The sequence below is a fragment of the Zeus faber genome (genome assembly GCF_960531495.2).
Source record: "Zeus faber genome assembly, chromosome: 11".
Taxonomy (NCBI): Eukaryota; Metazoa; Chordata; class Actinopteri; order Zeiformes; family Zeidae; genus Zeus; species Zeus faber.
Window position 1 is genome coordinate 31728621 of NC_137205.1, and position 21319 is coordinate 31749939.

At 48.7% G+C, this 21319-nt stretch overlaps 2 protein-coding genes across 2 annotated transcripts; both read right to left on the bottom strand.

The window, feature by feature from the left end:
• Positions 1 to 1089: 1089 nt before the first annotated feature.
• Positions 1090 to 4465, bottom strand: wfikkn2a (info WAP, follistatin/kazal, immunoglobulin, kunitz and netrin domain containing 2a; the record flags this gene model as incomplete). Its single annotated transcript, XM_080009460.1, has 3 exons — positions 1090 to 2290; positions 3058 to 3374; positions 4253 to 4465. 3 exons carry the CDS (start codon positions 4463 to 4465, stop codon positions 1090 to 1092), a joined length of 1731 nt encoding a protein of 576 aa, XP_079865586.1.
• Positions 4466 to 13283: 8818 nt separating this feature from the next.
• On the bottom strand, positions 13284 to 18941 carry ankrd40 (ankyrin repeat domain 40). The gene is made up of 5 exons (XM_080009462.1): positions 18589 to 18941; positions 15294 to 15442; positions 14594 to 15199; positions 13978 to 14159; positions 13284 to 13760 (listed from the first exon to the last, which is right to left on the bottom strand). The coding sequence occupies exons 1-5, from the start codon at positions 18720 to 18722 to the stop codon at positions 13617 to 13619; spliced, it is 1215 nt and encodes a 404-aa protein (XP_079865588.1). The 5' UTR covers positions 18723 to 18941; the 3' UTR covers positions 13284 to 13616.
• Between the last annotated feature and the right edge of the window lie 2378 nt (positions 18942 to 21319).

Consider the following 21319-nt stretch of genomic DNA (forward strand, 5'->3'; position numbering starts at 1 on the left):
AAGAGGCTGGAGGGGGGAGGACGGGGACCGGAGGGACGCAGAGGGGAACTGGGCTCTAGAGGGGGAGGACGGGGACGGGAGGGACGGTGAACTGGGGGACGAGAGGGGGAGGACGGGGACGGGAGGGACGGTGAACTGGGGGACGAGAGGGGGAGGACGGGGATGGGAGGTGGGGAACTTGAAATCCTGAAAAATGTTTTTTCAGTGTTTTACTGCCAATGCAACACACACAAACAAGGACAACTTCAAAAAAGGACAATTTCCGTAAAAACTTTTACTTCCTGTCGCCTTTATTTCTTTACTGTCACAATCCACGAGAGTCGTAATAAACACTAATATTTCAAAAACCGGATGAGAATAAAGCCTCTCTCTCTGGTTGCAAAGGAACAAAGTGACTACTAAATAAATATGACATTGTCCATGTAAATGAAAACGTTTCAAAGCAGATTCCACGTCGAGTAGGATCAAGGAGCTTATTTGATTCTGGTTTGATAAACGAGGCTTCACGACACGACGCCGCAGCTCAAGTGTTGAGAACATTCAGTATATTACAGAATAGATATCTTCACACAACACAGTAGGAATCATACCAGAGCAATTAATGCATATCTCTCTATGAATCTCATTAGTGTATTCAAGATTAAGTCTAAAGAACTTCATTCTATTTGAGTTAAACTTCAGCTGTTACAAAGATTAAATACAGCAAAATAATAAGAAAACATGAAGATCATTTCGAGGGCAAGTGCTGGTCTTTAGGTTATAGAGCGATCTAAACTCAGGACTAACTGAAACGGAGCCTCTAGCTATTTGAGTTGGAGTGTTTTCGACGCAGTGACGCCCGAAAAGCCAAGAGAAGAAGTTTTGAAAAGGTCACGTGTTGTTGGAATCCACTGAGCGATGACAAAATGTCCGAGGGAAGGAAGACACTGGAGACAGCGACGACAAAAACCTCCAGATCAGGGGGGATCTACTCGTGTTGCGGTCGCAGACAGTCCATCGGACTGGTGAGGTCACTGGGAATTGGAACCTGGGAATCTTCAACAAGACCAACAAGTGTCGATGTGTCCGAGTGGGAGAGCCCAACGGGTCCTACTGAATGGTAGAGAGCTCCTTCAGGAAGTTGCAGGTCTTCTTCTGGACCACCTCTCGAAGCTTCCTGATCTTTCTGGCGCTGGACGGACCTACAAAGCTGTCGGGCTGCAGGACGGCCATGCCGTTGTGTACGTCCCCCATGATGATCAGCTGCCCCCCGGCGGCGGTGATGTTGGGACAGGGGCAGTTCCAGTCCATGTTGAGCAGGGTCACCTCCAGGGGCTCTTTGCCAAAGAATTTGAGGCCCATCTTCTCATCCTTCAAGATCTCCTCCACTGTCACCAAGGCGTGGCCTGATTCTTGCTCCTCAGTCAGCTCCATCACGCGCCCCAATATCACAAAGTCGCTCTTGCAGAAGCTGGTCACCATCTTGCCCCGGGGCTTGCAAATCTTGCAGTTGTGGTTCTTCGGAAAGGGGCACATCTCTTCACAGGCTCCCTTGGACTCAAAGTTGTTCTCGTTGCCGCCGCATCCCCCGTAGACAAAGGACTGGCATTGTTTGAGGGTGCTGCTGTAGGCCCAGCGGGGCTCGTAGGCCTTGCATGGTCCTTGCAGGCTTGGAAGGCTACAGGGGGCGGCGAGCTCCACCCCACAGGAGAGCATGCAGGCCTCGTAGCTGTCGAAGTGGTTCCGGTTCTTGTTGCACTGGCTGTAGGTGAAGGTGAAGCAGTTGTTTCTCTTTGATTCGTAGTACCAGCTTATGCTCTCCTCACCACAGTCATCGGTATCTGGACTCTTCAGGCATTCCGCTGCTGGAAAGGGCAAGTTGGTACTGTTCCCAGACGCATTTTTACCCCTGGTTTCTCTCTTGATGACAACAAGGGGGAAATGGGTTGAGACAATCCCACCAACATTTTTGGCTGTGCAGGTGTAGATGCCGGCATCCTGGAGTTGAGCGTTGTATATGACCAGCTGACCGATGTTGGTGACGACGACATTGCCACGGACATGATTCGGCCTCATGACGGTGTTTTCCTTGCCCTCGAGCTGCTTCTCCCATGTGATTTCTGGACGTGGTTTTCCGGACACCTCGCACAGGAAGCTGGCCGTCTCGCCCACAAACACTGTCTGTTGGGTGGTGCCGCTGAGCATGGTGGGGGGATGGATGTCGGCCGGGAGGGTGGTCTGCAGGGCAGTTGTGGGACGCAAGGTGGTCTCTACTGGAACGGGGCTGGTGTTTGGCCAGGTCAGGTGAAACCTGTGGATGGGGCACGATCAGAGAGAGGCACATCATTGCGAGATCAGATTTAAATTGTGTCTTGAGAAGCTTCCCCTGTGATATAAATATCAAGACAATGATTCCCAACCTGGGGTGCCAGACCGTGCATTGGGTTAGGGGGGTCACAGGGCTGATTTGAGGCAGATGTTTCTAAATAGGCAAATATTTATGGGGGTGGTAGCTCAGGAGGTTGAGCTGGTCGTCTAGTAATCTAAGGGTTGCTGGTTCGATCCCAGGCTCCTCCTGCTAGCATGCTGTAGTGTCCTTGAGCAAGACACTTAGCTCCTGATGGCTGCGTCCGTCGGTGTTTGAATAATTGTAAGTCGCTTTGGATAAAAGCGTCTGATCAATGTAATGTAATTTCAAAACTCAACATGAGCCTTGATTAATTTATAAATTGAAATACAATCCATGACTATACATATGTTGTAATGTATCATGCCACCTAACAACCTTGAAAATGACCACCAAACACTAATAAATACATGACAAATGTATAACATCTTTTTAATAGGAAGATATGAGATTGAATCAGGTTTGATTGAGAGGATCTCTGAGGAAAACAGGGTGGTAACCCCAGTTTCAAGGTGTGTGGATAACCAACAGGAAACGTTTGCATATACCATAGGATTGTACACACATCACTCAAAAATGTCAATAATCAGCACTATTAGAACATCCTTTTACCTTAGCACAGCAACAGGAAAAAAATGGGAGATAGAAATGCAATATACTTAACATGTTACCTGCAGGTGACCACAGAGATAGAGATACCCTTAGAGCAGGCCTCGGCGTCCATGTAGCACTTGTTGTAGTAGGTCATGCCGTCGGATGCGCAGGTGAAGTGGGGCTCCCTCTCACAGCGGTCCCGGCATTTACAAACCGGTTGGCCGTCCCAGATGTCGCACTCGGAGCCCTGCTGCGTGCACATGAACTTGTCGCAGGTGGCGCCCTTCGGCATCCCAATGGGACCCTTGTTGCCCTTGATGTCCAGGTACCGCGCTGCCACACAGCTCTTGTTGCCACACACGTTAGGGCAGCATTTCTCAAAGGTCTCACAGTCCTGTGATCGAGATGAGAAACGTGAATTATTGAACTTTAAATAGAATGATTTGTCTTCCATCATTTTTTTCCACCGTCCAAGACTCAAGACCTGACCTAAAATCCAGATTCCTGGCATCTTCAACTATGCCCCAGAAACAGTTATTGGAACCTCTGGAAGGACACCTGGGGATCCCAAAACCACATGTTGGGAACCATTGCCCTAAAGTAGCCTAATGGATTTCCAACTCTCTTGTGTCCAAAAATACAACCTAAAAACACAGACAATGTGTTTATTATATAATTTCTTCTTCTTCTTCTTCTTCTTCTTCTTCTTCTTCTTCTTCTTCTTCTTCTTCTTATTATTATTATTATTATTATTGTTATTATTTGTAGTAGTAGTAGTAGTAGTAGTGGTCGTATAATTATTATTATTATTATTATTATTATTATTATTATTATTATTATTATAGTTTAACTAGATAGATTATGTACATTTTTCTTGCCAGAGAGACATTGCAGTGTTACAGAAGCACATAATTACATAATAGGGAATAATAAAGTAAGAAAAAAGATAAATGATAAATATATATATATATAATATATATTATATATATACATATATATATTATGAAACAGGGTGAGAAACAAAGTGGTTATAAGAATATGATATATACAGTATTTAAAACGATTTGTTTTAATTATTATTATGATTATTATGTTTACAATGATTATTATGGTGATGATGATGATGATGATGATGATGATGATGATGATGATGATGATGGTGATGATGATGATTATTATTATTATTATTATTATTACTATTATTAATAATAATTATTATTATTATTAACATCATCATCTTTATTATTATCATGATAAGAACTCCAGACCCACCTGGTCGGACTCGCACTCCCGCATGCAGGTGCTCATGGCATCCACCCACAGGTTGGGGTTGAGCTCGTTGGGGCACATGCCCGCATGGGAGTACACCACCTTGGCCACGGACAGCGGCATGCCCCCCACGCAGTGGCTCTCCAGGTAGTGGAGCAGAACATAGCACTGTCCCAGAAGGAACCAGATCCACCGTGGAAACAGCATCCACCACATGCCCGGCGCGTAACGGAGGCTCCACGCAGGACCCCGAGCAAGACGCATCCAACAAGAACCACTGGGGTGTAAGAAACAACGCGCTTTCAGCTTTTAAATGTGCATGGGAACCGCAAGACTTCACTTCATGGATCTTCAGAGCGTTCAATCCACACAGAGGAACCTGAGGCATCCGAGCGCACCGCGGGACCTGGCGCGTAAAACTCCCCGAAAGTCCCCGCGCCACGTTTAATAGTCCGGAGAGATTAGCGGTCTGCAAGCCTCCTTAGTCCGGATGGGAAGACATGAATTACAGTGCGCGGTCCCCCAGCAGCAGAGCCCAGTGGAGGTACAGTTGTGATGAAGTTAATTAAAGAAAAAAGCCTCCAGTCTGCAGAGCGCACCGGGAGACACCTGTGCGTAAAGGAGCCCGGACACCTTAACCCTTCAGTGGCAAGGCGGCGCACAAGGAACAGGACCATTTTAATGAAATGCAGCAGATCATACTATGTGCATGCACACGTGCTTATTTTACTTTGATACATATCCTTTTTTAAATATACATTCTAAGACTGCAGGGGTTAAGGGTGGCTATTTTGTGGAAATCAACCATATTTTATATTTGACTATATACTACTTTTCTTTCATTATTAGTCTTGTATTTTGTATCATATATGAATGTAAATAATGATATAAAATAGAATTAATAATAAAAACATAAATAATAACATCTATAAATGGTAGATATAGTAAAATATTTATGTAAATATTACATTTTAATGCAAAATAACTAACTTATGACAGCCGGTTTTCTGATTTTTTTGTCCCAACCAAATAATGTGTAGCTCTCATTTCTCTTTGGGTGTTCACTGTAAAACACATTCCAGTGTCCTGGTGTCCAACTCAGTTCTTTTGTTCTTATGAGTACACAGCCTTACTATTGCAGCTGCAGTTCACTTTCTCTCTTTAAATTGCTTAGGATGTGCAATGCATTTACGTAAATGAAGTGAAATATTACAACATTGATCATAATGAGGCAAGAGAAGGCATTTTGTTTGGTAACTCTGGCAGCAACCTTCTGAATAATTTGTGCCAGCAATAGCTTGAATCCATCTTTATTTGGGCAGAACTCCTTTTAGCGCTGCTTGTATGATCATTTCCATTAAGATGCTTTTTTGCTGTATATAAAACTATAAAATGCTGATCGTGTGATACTGTTGGTATAGCATGTTCTGGAAACTGAGATGGACACTGAGATCTCTGACCTGGTCTTCATTTTTCCCATATTGCAGAAGATCATGACCTCAGTTTTTTGGCCTTAGTCAGTTTTAGAATGTGTCTTGTGACTTCCAGTTGTTGACGTCCTCAACTCTCTCTTGATGAGATAGACGTACTGTACATGTGTATAGAGCGGAGTGTCGACTGCGAACGATGGTGGCGACCGTCAGTGTTCCTGAATGATGCGACCACGGGGAGCGAGGAACAGGTAGATGTTAAATCGTTGATGGAAGGATGGACAAACGGATGGATGGTCGGAAGGATGGATGGATGGACGGAAGGATGGATGGATGGTCGGAAGGATGGATGGATGGACGGAAGGATGGATGGATGGTCGGAAGGATGGATGGATGGATGGACGGAAGGATGGATAGACGGATGGATGTATAGATGGATGGAAGGACGGATGGATGCATTCCACATGAAGTGAACCACACACAGCAGACATCACAGCAGTGGCTTGTTTTGGACTGGTCTCGGAGCGGTGGTGAGGTCAAAGTCAAGGTCTTTAGGCGGTTTGAGGGGCGCTCCGCCGGGGACCGGCATGTGGCTTTAGTCAATATGTGACCTGGCCTCTGGCCCCGCCAGTGTTGGCTATGCTGGGAATGCGAGGGTCCGGGATGGGAGGGTGGAGGTTAGGGGTGGAGGCAGCAGAGACTTAGAAAACACAGCGTGTCTGCTCGCATTTTAAAGAGCCGGCGAGCACTTGTTGACATGCACTTGAAATCAGGAACCAGTTGAATGGTCAGTGTTGGGACTGGTGTGTGTGTGTGTGTGTGTGTGTGTGTGTGTGTGTGTGTGTGTGTGTGTGTGTGTGTGTGTGTGTGTGTGTGTGTGTGTGTGTGTGTGTCATGTGCTTGCAGTCAGTGAGGGCTCACAGACTGGGACTGGGGAGTGAGACATGGAGAGCACTGGGCCTCTTTGAGCCCAGCGGGGGCTCAGCCTGGGAAGCACAAGGACTGTGGAATAACACTCTGTCTCTCTCTCAGACCGTGTGTGTGTGTGTGTGTGTGTGTGTGTGTGTGTCTCTATGTGTGTGTGTGTGTGTGTGTGTATGTGTGTGTGTCTGTGTGTCTCTATGTGTGTGTGTGTGTGTGTCTGTGTCTGTCTGTGTGTGTGTCTCTATGTGTGTGTGTGTGTGTGTGTGTGTGTTTCTCTGTGTGTGTGTGTGATTCTTTTAAATCACTTCTTGTGTTTGTTCTCTGTGATTAAACTCTTTCTCGTCCTTTTTTAAATCGACTTTTCACAAACGCTGGAAACCGCTTCCTGTCTGGGATCAGTTGCTTTCTCTCGAATGCCCTGAACGCTGCACTTATTCAACCCTTTGGTAGAAATGATGAGCTGGGGCAGTGGTTGTCAGGAGTCTTCCAGGAGGTTCCACGGGGTCCCCAGCAAAATTATGTAAAGTTAAACTTTAACTTGATGCCGTCGTTTGATTTGGGCACCGTGAGAGAACGTCCAGTGACGAGGCTTTGGATCCTGGTTTGACCAGAGCACAGACACGGAATCACATCTAAGGATCACAATATGGATCAGATCGGATCCCAGCTGCAGGGTCTGGTCCGACGGGGTCCGTGGCCCCATGAAGACCCTCGAGGTGGAAAAGGTTGAGAATCAAGGGCCAAATAACACTAGAAACAGCAACTGCAGATGTAATATACCCCGTGTCTTCTCTCATTTTGTTAAATTCACCTCTCACTTCATTTCCAACACTGACTTTGACGATGTCCAACGTCCTCGAGTCTCTAAATGACCTTTGTATGAACTCCAACTCTGCCATAAGATGTGGAAACCGCCTGGGACGCTCTGGCTCGGTCCCCACAGACGGCGTGAGGGGCCACGGCGACTTCCTCAAGGTGCCAATCCCTCTCGCCGCGGCCGGTCCCGACCAGCGAGGGAAAACGCCTGCCGGCCTCAGGGAGGGGGCTCGGACACGGCGACGTGAGGGCGCCCACCGCCTAATCTGTCTCACGGGCCCCGACCGAAGTCACGGGCAGGGCTACAGTCATCTCACCGCGCAGGCGCAGCGGTCAGCGGCCGCGGCGGCGTTGACTCCGTGGCTTGGCGGGGACGTGTGTGCACGGGCGGCGCCAACGGACGGCTCCGTACCGTATGCGGGCCTCGCGCCCGTTGGACGCCGGCAGGGCCCTAAGCCGCCACCGCGGAGACGTCCTCCTCATCGCCGTAAATAAGAAACGTGTCAATTCCAGGAAGTTGGACGTGCTTGTAGTGCCATTGTTTTGGTTCCCATTCATGACCGCGTCCACGCGTGGTTCCTAGATTATTCTGCCGCTCTTACGCAATATGTGTTTTCTGTGTTGACGTTGGATCGCGGCTCCGGAACATCTGCTTCGTCTGCATCTGCGTGTTTGCTGTGCGCGGCCGTAACTTACGCTTTGTTTATGTTCTTTGTAGCAGGAAGGGGAACATAACAAAAGCTCCACGGCGTCTTCGACATGTCTCCGTTAATACGTCGGGACACAGATGCAGGTCCAAAGGCCGCGGACACTCCGCACAGCTGGACCTCAGGACGTGGACCTTCTCCAAGAGCCCCGAGTGCTTAATGTGCAGACATGCAGTGTGTGACAAGCCACGGATCTGGAGACGTTCTAAAACATCAACTGTACGTCCGCATGCAGAGATGTAGGTTATTGGGTAATAATTGATTTGAACCCTTGTTTGTTCTCGATGGACATTTTGATGGATTTGTTTCTATTTGGTCTTGAGTGAAGCTCTTTATAGAAAAACTAACCCTAACCCTAATAATTCAACGATGCACTTTCTTCACTCTTGTGCTGTGGTGAAGACACTTTGTGCTTAAAGAGTGATGTTATTGGGGAACATCCGTTAAGGTCGCGGTCTTTCTTCACTTGTGCTGTACTAGCTGCAGCAGTGAGGACCAGGTCCCTCATCATCTCAACTGAATGGATGAGATGCAGAAAGTTAGATTTGAATAACCTACACATCAAAATGCCTTATTAATTATTATTATTGTTATTATTTAAGAATAGATTTGCTGTTTTTCAACCCATTTCCCGTCATTTAATTTGTTGACAGCACGACCTCCCTAAACGCTTTAGCACTGAGAACCTTCCCTCTCTGCTGCCGCTTCTCACTTGGCTTCAACGCCGTCCAACGTGGCAAACGAGCGAGGCTCAAAACACTGAATATTGTCACCCCAACGAAACGACGTCAGCTCTTTCTTTAGAAGACTTCCTCCGCACTGACGTAAGAGACTAGAAACAGGAAGTTGTGTCGCTTCCTGCTGGCGACCTGCTGATGAACTGATTGCCTTTCCTAATCGCCACCATGCAACCTGTTACTGCCGTATTCATTTTTGAGATCATTTAATATACCAATGGGAATATACTAATACTGAATATTTTGCACTATATAATCATATATTATCATTCTGCACAATAATAACATTTCTATTGCACATCAAATAATTATACTCTACTTTTTTTTTTAATATTTCTTTACTTTTTGGCTCGAGGGCCACACTTAGTTTTTAAAACTGACCGGCGGGCCAGACCATCAGTAGATGAGGTGGAAAAAGAGCAAGAGTGAAGTGAAGAAAATAAATATCTATTTCCTCTTATCCCAGTTTTTAAATCATAAATTCATTTTTAAATAAACAATACAACAACTCACCATTGATGGATTTAATGAACAGTGTTGCTGGTTTTCCTTTTTTTGCCAGTGCATCAAAATCTGGTGCCGTTGTGGTTGTGGAAATGTGTAGGACAGTGCTCAGGTGTTGATCAATAAACTGGGCTCTGTGGCCTGTTCTGTTTATGTTCATCACACTGAACGTCTGTTCATACTCTATGGTAGAGCCAAATAACAGCAGCATCCTCTGTGCCAACTGTGGATGTTTGAAGACGTCTGCTTCAGTCGCAGCGTACTGTACATCGTCTGCAGTTTGACGGAGTAGAGCTTCTCCGTCAGGACGGAGTCAGACTGGAGATCAATCAGCTCCAGCTGTGATTCCTGTGGTGCTGCCTAACCCTCAGTGACAGGAACGTGACACCAGCTCAACTCACTTCTCAAACTTGTATAAATCACAGCATCGCCGACAGACTCTGGGTGCAGGCGGTGAAGTGAGTGACTGGGTGCAGGCGGTGCATTGAGTGACTGGGTGCAGGCGGTGCAGTGAGTGACTCTGGGTGCAGGCGGTGCATTGAGTGACCGTGTTGTGTGGCGCGTTGGGGCTTGTTTCGGTGCTAACGTGGGCAAATGAGCAAATGATTTGTTTGTTGTTGTTTAGAGAACAAAGTCAGTTTGACCTTGAGGCTTTGAATACTTGTGCTAAACAAACTGATCTTTCTCGTAGCTTCACGTTCAGCTCATTCATGACCAGTACGTCCACAGCCAACGCCAAATCACAAAGCCGGTGCGCGTCTCTCAGCTCGAGGAAATCATCGGCTTTCCCCATTAACTCCAAAAATGAGCCAATATATCCAAAATACTTTGCAATCCAGTCTTTGTTGAAAACCGTCCGCTCATTGTGTTATGGGTGATGCATACGTGATGTTCAGGTAAAGTAAAGAAGAGTGACTTGACATCAGAGAGGGCCCAGCAATGCACCACCTGGTGATACCATTAAGTATTACAGGAAAACAACAGTGAGATGAAATACTACAAATTTAAATATATTTTAGGATTGTTGTTCATGGAAATGTCTCGCGGGCCGGATCAAACAAGGCCCACCCCTGTTATATACTCATCATTGCACAGTGGATAATAAGCTTTTCCATATATTTTTTTTATTTCATTCTATTGTGTGTGATGTGGGCCGGATGGTTCTGTAGTGACACTACAATTTCCCTCGGGATTAACACAGTATTTATTTTTTTCATATTGAGGCTGGAAATAAAAATGGAGCGAAAGAAAAAGTTAAATCCTCCAATTTCGACATTGTACTTAATATATTATTATACTTTACCATTTTAGGCAGTTGGACAAAAAACAGTATGGACCAATTACTTTTATCATTTCAAATTATTTCAGCATTGACAATCGTCCCATTGTGTTTATTTCACATGCAAATGCCCGATTGGAAATAAATAATTTATACTTAAATTGACCATAAAAGGAATAATGCAATGAGTGTAAGTGCTGTATTAACCTGTGATTTAGAGTAGTTGACTTCAAGCCAATCTTTGCCTTTAACTCCCTCTAGTGGCTGTTATGTGAAAGGTGAAGGACGTTTGGTCCTGTTGTTTAAAATGTGATCAGTTTATGAAGACATTAATGGGCACAGACATTTGTTCCGTTTCAAGGAATGTTAGGGTCCAGACGGACACGCCCCAATGAACCAAATGACACGGATCAAGATTTGCGACTGGAAGCAGTTCACCATGCTTTATCAAAGAAGAGTAACAAGAACCTAGAACTGAAATCACAGCTTTAACAATGCCTAGGGTTATTCTGCAAAATGCACACAACGCATATAAAAATATCAGACTCTGAATGCATAGGTTAAGTCAAAGTGTGTTCTAAGTCACCTTCGTCATCTCAACGGGAACCGAAAAAAACCTCCTCGCAGAATCTCATCGGAATCTGATCCGATCCCCATAAAACCCGAAACAAAGCAGCCTTCTCAATCAGAAAGAGTGATCGGCGCCCGGCGTTCACCTTCTTCCCCGGCAGGCGGCCGCCCCCGCGCCACGCCCCCAAGCGCTCCGTCACCGCTCCTGATAGTCCTCGTTTGTTTGTTTGTTTGTTTTTTAAAACTTTGTTTCCCCTCCTTTCTAACTTTTGGGAAGCTCCTCTTCCCCTCCTCCAGTGCACGCTGCTCCTGCCACATCAGCACCTCCTCATCAGCACCTCCTCATCCTACAAAACCTGCTCTGGCGCTTTGACACCAACACAAGAGGCCGAGCGTCTTTTAAAAAAAAAAAAAAACACAATCTTAAGAAAGGATAAATAAAACCATTAGTGATGATAAAAAAGACCTCATTAAACACACAGCAGTAGCTTAAGGTACAAGTCTGAACAGTCAACAGTTAGTTACCACCCGGTTAGAAAACAACTGTTTGTACAACTAAAACCCAGCAAACATGGAGAACAGTCAAAATACCAGTAAAAATAATAAGGTCAGGGTTTAAAGTCTTTCAAAACCGCATTCAAAACGTTTGTCTCCGAAATCGGAGGATGTGGCTGTTTCTCTTAAAACCAGTTAGAAAACAAACAAAAAAAGCAGGTAAGTCTTCCCAAGCTGCTGCTTCCATTTTACGTCCGTTTTCTCCATTTTGTGTAGAAAACGCTTCAACAAAACGGAAAATTCATCATTTCCCCATCAGAGAAATTCAAATTTGATTGAATTGAACAAAACAAAAGTATATATTTATATATGTGTGTGTATATATATATATATATATATATATATATATATATATATATATATTTTGTTCTTCTGCATATACACACACTTTACTCTAAAATAACTTGAATAAAGTTTTCTCATCACAAGTTAAAGGCTAATGTGGACGTGACGTACGACAGAGGCCAAAGTTCAAACAGAGCAGTCGTGTGAAGGAAGCGCTGACTGGACACAACAGAGTCACATCGGATCAGAACCATGGCTACGTCCTCCCCCTTTTTACCCCCAAAGCCCTGGAGCCTCTGGTGCAAAATAATGTTTATTCTTAGTCTGAAATAATAAAAACAGCTGAGAGCTTCATTGTAAAGAACTGGGTGGTCGCTGGCTTCAATGCGGTTTGGTGAGATTCTAAATCACAGTAAAACAGAAGTTGAGTCACTGACGTGTTCTGGGGAGGGCTAACAGGCTAACGCTAACACTTGAAAAAAAAAAAAAAAAAAAGAAAAGGAGGAGAGCCATCGGAGAGGGTGGAGCGCTCCCAAAAAGCTGCTGCGGCACCGCGTCGGGCGGATGCGGTGGTTTCGGACAGAGTTTGGGTAGAGCGGTGCTCCTTGCAGCTGGAGGTGGAGGACACGTGGAAACCAGCTCGTCAACTCAGACTGAGCCTGCGCTTCACGTCCATCTTCACGGGAAAAGACGCAGAAGGACAAAGCGATGACCGCGCCTTCCCCCGCGGAATGATGGAACCATGGCTTTCCAGTGTGGGACTGATTGATTGATCGGAGATCCATGGCCAGACCATAATATGCATTTCTTCCGTACGTTTGTATGTTTACCAAAGCCCACGTGCGCTCGGCGAACAGAAGGTCCAAAGACACTTGAATCCCTGGAAGGCGGTGAAACCCAAACTCTGTGCGGCTCTGAAGCCGTGTGTGTGTGTGTGTGACTGTATCTGTATCTCTGTGTGTGTGTGTGTGTGTGTGTGTGTGTGTGTGTGTGTGTGTGTGTGTGTGTGTGTGTGTGGGGGTCATTTTGCCGGCACCATGAGTTGCCGTGTGTGCTGCACCTCAGTACCTGACCACTGACCACCGCCTGCAGACGACCTGTAGGGGAAGCCCCACCCAGCACACGCCCCCTGCCCTCGTCCACCATATTGGATCCGCGGTCAGAGGCCGGTCGGCGTCGCCGTGGTCCCTATTCAAATCAGCGGGACGAGCTCCAGCCTCCCCGACCCCCAAATCCTTCCGCCGGGGTCCTACGTACAAAGAGCCGAGGGATGTGGAGGAGGCAAAACCAGGACGGATGGAGTGGCCCTCAGGGGAGGTCCGCGTGGTTCGGCGCAGAACCGAGGACACCATGCGTTAGGGTTAGCGTTAGTGTTAGCGTTAGCGTTAGCTTAGTGCCGGGTAGAAAGGAGAGCAGAACAGAAAAACCCCACAACCCGGTTGGTGAAAGGCAGGATAGTAGAGAAGCAGCGCGGCGCCTGAATCGCATCCGGCTCCGAGTCGTCCGAAAGAAGCCTTTTGTCGGTCGGGTTCTGGGCACCTTGGGCCCCCGGGAGCCGCTCTAGTAGGTGAGGCGTGAGGCCTTCATGTTGTAGCAGGGCCTGTCGGTGAGCCCGCCCGTCCCGGGGAACAGGGACAGACCCTCGGCCTTCTCCAGAACCACCTCCAGCTCCTGGAAGTCCTGCAGCCGAGCCACGTCCTTGTCCTGGACGGGGAGCGAGGAAGGAAACCAATCAACCAATCAATAACCAATCAATCAACCAATCAACCGCGCTGCGCTGCCGTTGGGTGCGGAGTCATCAGGGTGGTGCAGCTTCCTGCGTCTGTCCCTCTGGTTGACCCCGTCCACGTCAGCTCCCTCAACACCTCTTTTTAACAATGAGTGAAGCTCGTGAAACAACGCGGCCGTGGCGTTTCCTCACCTTTCTCAGCATCGTGTTCGGCAACTTGCGGATCTTCTCCACGTGCTCGGCGCTGATGTCCAACTCGCGGCAGCAGACCCTCAGCAGCGACCTGTAGGTGAGCTCCTGGCGGTCCAGCTCCACCTCGATGAAGTCGTTTTCCCGGGCGTTGGGGTTCTGGATGCGAACCTTCAGCACCAGCTCTGCGGAGAGAAGGGAACCGTTACACGCCCTAGCGGCGAGAGAAGAGCGTCCGGTGCCAAAGCTACGGAGCAAAGAAAACCTCCAAAAAGTTGAACGGACGGTGATGAAAACAGGAGAGAAGGAAACATGTTACTACGAGGTGAAGACATGAGACGTCTACCTGGGTGAGGTTTGATTGCAACATGCAGCCTCAACTGTTTGAAATGTCTCAGACACTAAAGGAGTCGTTCCAACAAACTGTCCTTCAGGTTAAACCAAACCAAGCCACGCCACGCCCCTCAAATACTGCAGGAAAGAGAGGGGCCAATGCTTTACAAGAGCTTGGGGAGCCAATCACAGCAGCCGACAAAATGCCTCGCGTTTTAGACGAGAGGACATGAATGAAGGCCCTTTTATAAAATTATTATTTTTCTTAGGGAGGCTGGTTCCTCACCTTGCATGTTGACCGGGAAGCTGCTGGTGAAGAAGAAGGGCTGGAAGGCCGGCATGGCCGCCCCACCCGGCCCACAGCTCAGCTGCTGGGGGATGGACTGTTGCCGGCTCATGGCGGGGTTGGCGCTGGCCACCGGGGCCTGGACCTGGCTTCCGTTGCTGCTGGACGTGCTGGGGCTGGGGGAGGCCAGCGGTGGAGAGCACACGGCCCCGTTGTGGGCCACGGCGTGCGGGTAGTCGGCGTGGTTGACCAGGTGGGGCTCCACCGACAGGTCCATGGGCAACGCCCCGTTTAGTGCGGGATGGTAGTGGCCGGCGGAGGCGGAGCTGAGGGACACGCCGTTCTGCTCGGCCACGGGGACCAAAGTTCCCGCTTTGGGGCCAGGGGCCTCCGGGGCCAGGCTCTGGGGGAGCTGGGGCTGGTGGGTGGGCGACAGGGAGGCTGGATCGCTGTGCGAGTCCTCCGCGGGGTCCCCCGCCACGTTCTGGGCCATGAGCTCCTCGGCCATGTTGTCCAACTTGCTGTACATGAAGGGCGGGTTGGACAAGTAGTTGGGGATGATTGGTAGCTCGGGCTCCTTCACTTCAGGCATTTCCTCCACCTCAACTGTGATGGATATTTAAAAACAGAGAACAAGTGATTGATTCAGAGTACTCACAGTAGTTCATCGTAAAAGGCCAAAATTAAATGTTCCCTTTACCTCCCAGCAACCGCTTGATCTCCGGTTTGGATGTGAGTTGTGCAGCCAGCTCGTCCTTCGCCGTTAGGATTTCCTTGTCTGCGCCAGCGTTGAGCAAATAGGACACAATGTGTTTATGGTTCCTCTTGCAGGCCCAGTGGAGACACGTCCTGGACGGAGGGAAAATGAGGATAAAAAGTAAAGATGTGGACTGAGAAAGTCGAGGCATCCTGTTTGTAAAACCACCTCATGGCAGTAGTCGATTCTCCTGACTTAGTGGCCTTCCCTTATCATCACCGGCTGCCAGGTAACAGGCTGGCTGCATGTCAGGCTGCTACACAGGCCGGCTGCATGTCTGGCTGCATGTCCGGCTGCTACACAGGCTGGCTGCTTGTCTGGCTGCATGTCCGGCTGCTACACAGGCTGGTTGCATGTCTGGCTGCATGTCAGGCTGCTACACAGGCTGGCTGCATGTCTGGCTGCATGTTAGGCTGATACACAGGCTGGCTGCATGTCAGGCTGCATGTCCGGCTGCTACACAGGCTGGCTGAATGTCTGGCTGCATGTCTGGCTGCATGTCTGGCTGCATGTCCGGCTGCTACACAGGCTGGCTGCATGTCTGGCTGCATGTCTGGCTGCATGTCTGGCTGCATGTCTGGCTGCATGTCTGGCTGCATGTCTGGCTGCATGTCTGGCTGCATGTCTGGCTGCATGTCTGGCTGCATGTCTGGCTGCATGTCTGGCTGCATGTCTGGCTGCATGTCAGGCTGCATGTCTGGCTGCATGTCTGGCTGCATGTCTGGCTGCATGTCTGGCTGCATGTCCGGCTGCTACACAGGCTGGCTGCGTGTCAGGCTGCATGTCAGGCTGCATGTCAGGCTGCATGTCAGGCTGCATGTCAGGCTGCATGTCAGGCTGCATGTCAGGCTGCATGTCAGGCTGCATGTCAGGCTGCATGTCAGGCTGCATGTCAGGCTGCATGTCAGGCTGCATGTCAGGCTGCATGTCAGGCTGCATGTCAGGCTGCATGTCCGGCTGCTACACAGGCTGGTTGCATGTCTGGCTGCATGTCTGGCTGCATGTCAGGCTGGCTGCATGTCTGGCTGCATGTTAGGCTGATACACAGGCTGGCTGCATGTCTGGCTGCATGTCCGGCTGCTACACAGGCTGGCTGCATGTCTGGCTGCATGTCAGGCTGCATGTCCGGCTGCTACACAGGCTGGCTGCATGTCAGGCTGAATGTCAGGCTGCATGTCAGGCTGCATGTCTGGCTGCATGTCAGGCTGCATGTCTGGCTGCATGTCTGGCTGCATGTCCGGCTGCATGTCCGGCTGCATGTCCGGCTGCATGTCCGGCTGCATGTCCGGCTGCATGTCCGGCTGCTACACAGGCTGGCTGCATGTCTGGCTGCTACACAGGCTGGCTGCATGTCAGGCTGCATGTCAGGCTGCATGTCAGGCTGCATGTCCGGCTGCTACACAGGCTGGCTGCAAGTCTGGCTGCATGTCCGGCTGCTACACAGGCTGGCTGCATGTCTGGCTGCTACACAGGCTGGCTGCATGTCAGGCTGCATGTCAGGCTGCATGTCAGGCTGCATGTCCGGCTGCTACACAGGCTGGCTGCATGTCAGGCTGCATGTCTGGCTGCATGTCTGGCTGCATGTCTGGCTGCATGTCTGGCTGCATGTCTGGCTGCATGTCTGGCTGCATGTCCGGCTGCATGTCCGGCTGCATGTCCGGCTGCATGTCCGGCTGCATGTCCGGCTGCATGTCCGGCTGCTACACAGGCTGGCTGCATGTCCGGCTGCTACACAGGCTGGCTGCATGTCCGGCTGCTACACAGGCTGGCTGCATGTCAGGCTGCATGTCAGGCTGCATGTCAGGCTGCATGTCCGGCTGCTACACAGGCTGGCTGCAAGTCTGGCTGCATGTCCGGCTGCTACACAGGCTGGCTGCATGTCTGGCTGCATGTCAGGCTGGCTGCATGTCAGGCTGGCTGCATGTCAGGTTGGCTGCATGTCAGGTTGGCTGCATGTCAGGCTGCATGTCAGGCTGCATGTCCGGCTGCATGTCCGGCTGCATGTCCGGCTGCATGTCAGGCTGCATGTCCGGCTGCTACACAGGCTGGCTGCATGTCTGGCTGCATGTCTGGCTGCATGTCTGGCTGCATGTCAGGCTGCATGTCCGGCTGCATGTCAGGCTGCATGTCCGGCTGCATGTCCGGCTGCATGTCCGGCTGCATGTCTGGCTGCATGTCCAGCTGCTACACAGGCTGGCTGCTACACAGGCTGGCTGCATGTCAGGCTGCATGTCAGGCTGCATGTCAGGCTGCATGTCAGGCTGCATGTCTGGCTGCATGTCTGGCTGCATGTCTGGCTGCATGTCAGGCTGCATGTCCGGCTGCTACACAGGCTGGCTGCATGTCTGGCTGCTACACAGGCTGGCTGCATGTCTGGCTGCTACACAGGCTGGCTGCATGTCAGGCTGCATGTCAGGCTGCATGTCCGGCTGCATGTCCGGCTGCATGTCCGGCTGCTACACAGGCTGGCTGCTACACAGGCTGGCTGCTACACAGGCTGGCTGCTACACAGGCTGGCTGCATGTCAGGCTGCATGTCAGGCTGCATGTCCGGCTGCATGTCCGGCTGCATGTCCGGCTGCATGTCCGGCTGCTACACAGGCTGGCTGCTACACAGGCTGGCTGCTACACAGGCTGGCTGCATGTCAGGCTGCATGTCAGGCTGCATGTCAGGCTGCATGTCAGGCTGCATGTCCGGCTGCATGTCCGGCTCCTACACAGGCTGGCTGCATGTCAGGCTGCATGTCAGGCTGCATGTCAGGCTGCATGTCAGGCTGCATGTCAGGCTGCATGTCAGGCTGCATGTCAGGCTGCATGTCCGGCTCCTACACAGGCTGGCTGCTGAGTAAGAGGATAAACGAGACCTATTTTAAAGCCTTTAATTCGAGGTTTGGGACGTAATGACAGCGCAGAGCTCTGCCTTTCAATCTGCACGGTGGAAATGTTCACTTAAGATAGAAAGACTGACACTCAACTCATCCCTGGAGGGAAAGAGGAGCTCACACCAAAACCATAACAATGGAAAAAGGAGAAAATTGCAGTAATCAATTCACCTAAAACCGGACCAACAGTTTAGAGAACTTGGCATCAGTAAAACAGAGATGACCAATTATCCTGCGTATCAACAATTCACATTCCGTCACAGGTAAAGCGTCTATCTGTACGTTATACACAGACACGGTGTTTGGAGCAGCACGTCGTGCCTCCACCTGAAGTTGGTGTTTTTGGGGATCACTCACCATCCATTGATCTCGTTCTGGGAGTTGACGCTGGCCCCGCCCTCCACCAGTGACGTCACCTCGGCCAGGTCTCCCAGGGCCGCGGCCTCTCGGAGCCGCTCCTGGAGCTCCCTGTCCAGGGAGGTGGTGGACATGCTGCCGGCCCGGAGACACCACCCAGCGGCTTAGTACCCGCTTAGCGCCGGCGCGCCGACATTCCTCCCGGACGACGGAGTGAAGTTCATGAGACTCGGCACCGGCCGCGGGGCAGACGAGCGGCTTGTACGAGCGACCGGAGCGAAAAGGCTTTTCTTGTCCGGGGTTCTCGGGGTTCTCGGGGTTCGAATAAGCCGCTGTCGAGTCCTTTCTTGGGGTTAAATCACAGCGTTCGTACAGACAACATGGAGCCCCGTGTGGATGGAGCAGGTGGAGTCCTGCTTGCACCGTGCGGAAGCTCCGTCGGAGCCTAAACAGCAGCACCTCATCGGGGGACGTTTTTAGACGTGACACCAACGGAAGCGAACTTTAGTTCCACCTCTAAACTGTTGAATATTAATAATATGAATATGGTTAATAATAAACACTCAATAGTCATGTCAACACTTTAAATATCAAGCAATTATGCCAATTCCTCAATTATTATTATATAACTTTGTATAATTATTTTTATTCATATTGTTGTATATGTATTTACGTATGACAATGGATATACTGCAGAAGGATTCTGAAGAGTATACTATACGTGTGTACATGCATATATATACACATGCATGTACATATACTGTATATGTATGTATGTATGTATGTATGTATGTGTGTGTATATATATATATATATATATATATATATATATATATATATATATATATATATATATATATATGCATATACTGTATATGTATGTATGTATGTGTGTATGTATGTATGTGTGTGTATATATATATATATATATATATATACACATACCTTTTTTTTACTTTGTCATGCCGTTTTCAAACTAAAATTAGCGGGTATCCCTGGAGTTTTTTAAGCCTGGGCCAACCCTTTAAAAATAGGCGACACCTTTCCCATTGCCAGGAGAAATGCAGTTTTTTTGTGGTGCGTCATGTTCGACATCATGAACACGTGGGAAAAGGGGCGTGTCATAGTTCCAGTGTGATTGAGAACAAAACAGTAGAGGAGTCGGCAACTTAAACAAACAACATCATAAAACTGTGAAACTTGGAAAAAAAGAATTTTGAGCCGTTCAAAAGAATTGTATCGTTCATGAACGACGCAACAAAACAGAAGAAGCAGCATGGAGTATCCACGCAGCGGTCCTTCGGGTGGCGGGGAGCGGCTTGGGGCGGTGCTGGAGTGACTCGGAGCCTGACGGGGAGGGTGGGGGTTCTCCACTGTGCTCCCCACGGTGCGATCCCCACACTCACAACATTTCACGGTCCCCCATGCGGAAAAAAGTCAAAAACTTCTGATTTTGGATTCTAAAAGGGATATGAAATGATGGAATGATACTGAGATATTCCTGTCTATTTATGCACCAACGTCCGGAACTTCAACGAGTGTTGCACCGCGCAGGTAAAGGGGCCAAATGAGCGAGTCGACCCGGGTGTCCTGTTCACATCAGAGCAGATCGCAGGTGGAGCCGATTAAAACCGGGGTCGCAGGGTCATTTGACCCGGGACTTAGACCTGGGTTTTCCTTTCCCCCTGATGACAAATGCCGGATTTTAGTGGTAATTACTAATACTACTACTACTAATATTACTAGTACCATCACACTATACTATTATTTTACACTTGCAGCTATATACTATTTGTACTGTTTCCCCCAAGGGGATCAATGAAGTACAATCTCATCAATATTACTCTATTAGTGACTGCCACCTGTTGCCATATAGGGAATGTGAAGTTTGACGCTTGCTATGGGGTTGCTATGAACTCCGGTCGCCATTTTTGGAGGATCACTTCCATTCAATCGTATAGAGAAATAGATAAAACATATGAAATGTACAAAAAGGGAGAAATGAAAGGAGAAAAGGGAGAGGTTTCACACAAGATGGTTGCAAGATTTTCTGTGTCAGTAAAGACTTCCAAACATCTTTGAACTGAAACAAGCCGAGCGACATTCTCCGTCCATGTGAGGGATGCTCTGCATGTAGGGGTTGCTCCGGCACGTGACGTCAGCTCCACCTTCCCTGCCGGACTCGTTTGCACAGTGCTGCTCCCTGTTAACCCTGTGGGCGTATGATTTGATTTCGTTTTCATCTTTTTTTTTAACTCGCACTTAATGAGTGTTATAAGATTTTTTTTATTTTAATATAAATAATGAGTTGAAAGCATTTTAAGATATAAAACTATAGATATTTGAAATACAAGTTGAAAGTCTCTGAAACTGAATATATTTCAATAAGAACACTAACTACTTGAACATGTACATTTAGTCATTGATCAGACGCTTTTGTCCAAAGCGACTTACAATTATTCAAACAGCGACGGACGCAGCCATCAGGAGCAATGAGGGGTTAAGTGTCTTGCTCAAGGACATTACAGCATGCTAGCAGGAGGAGCCTGGGATCCTACCAGCAACCTTTAGATCAATAGACCACCAGCTCTACCGCCTGAGCTACCATCCCCACAATGTACTTAGGTTTTTTACAGTCGTTTACATCCCATTGTCCAATCTGTCGTCACATTTTCAAAACTCTAAACACAATCCGTCTGCTGTGGACCACACCATTAACACAATCCATGTT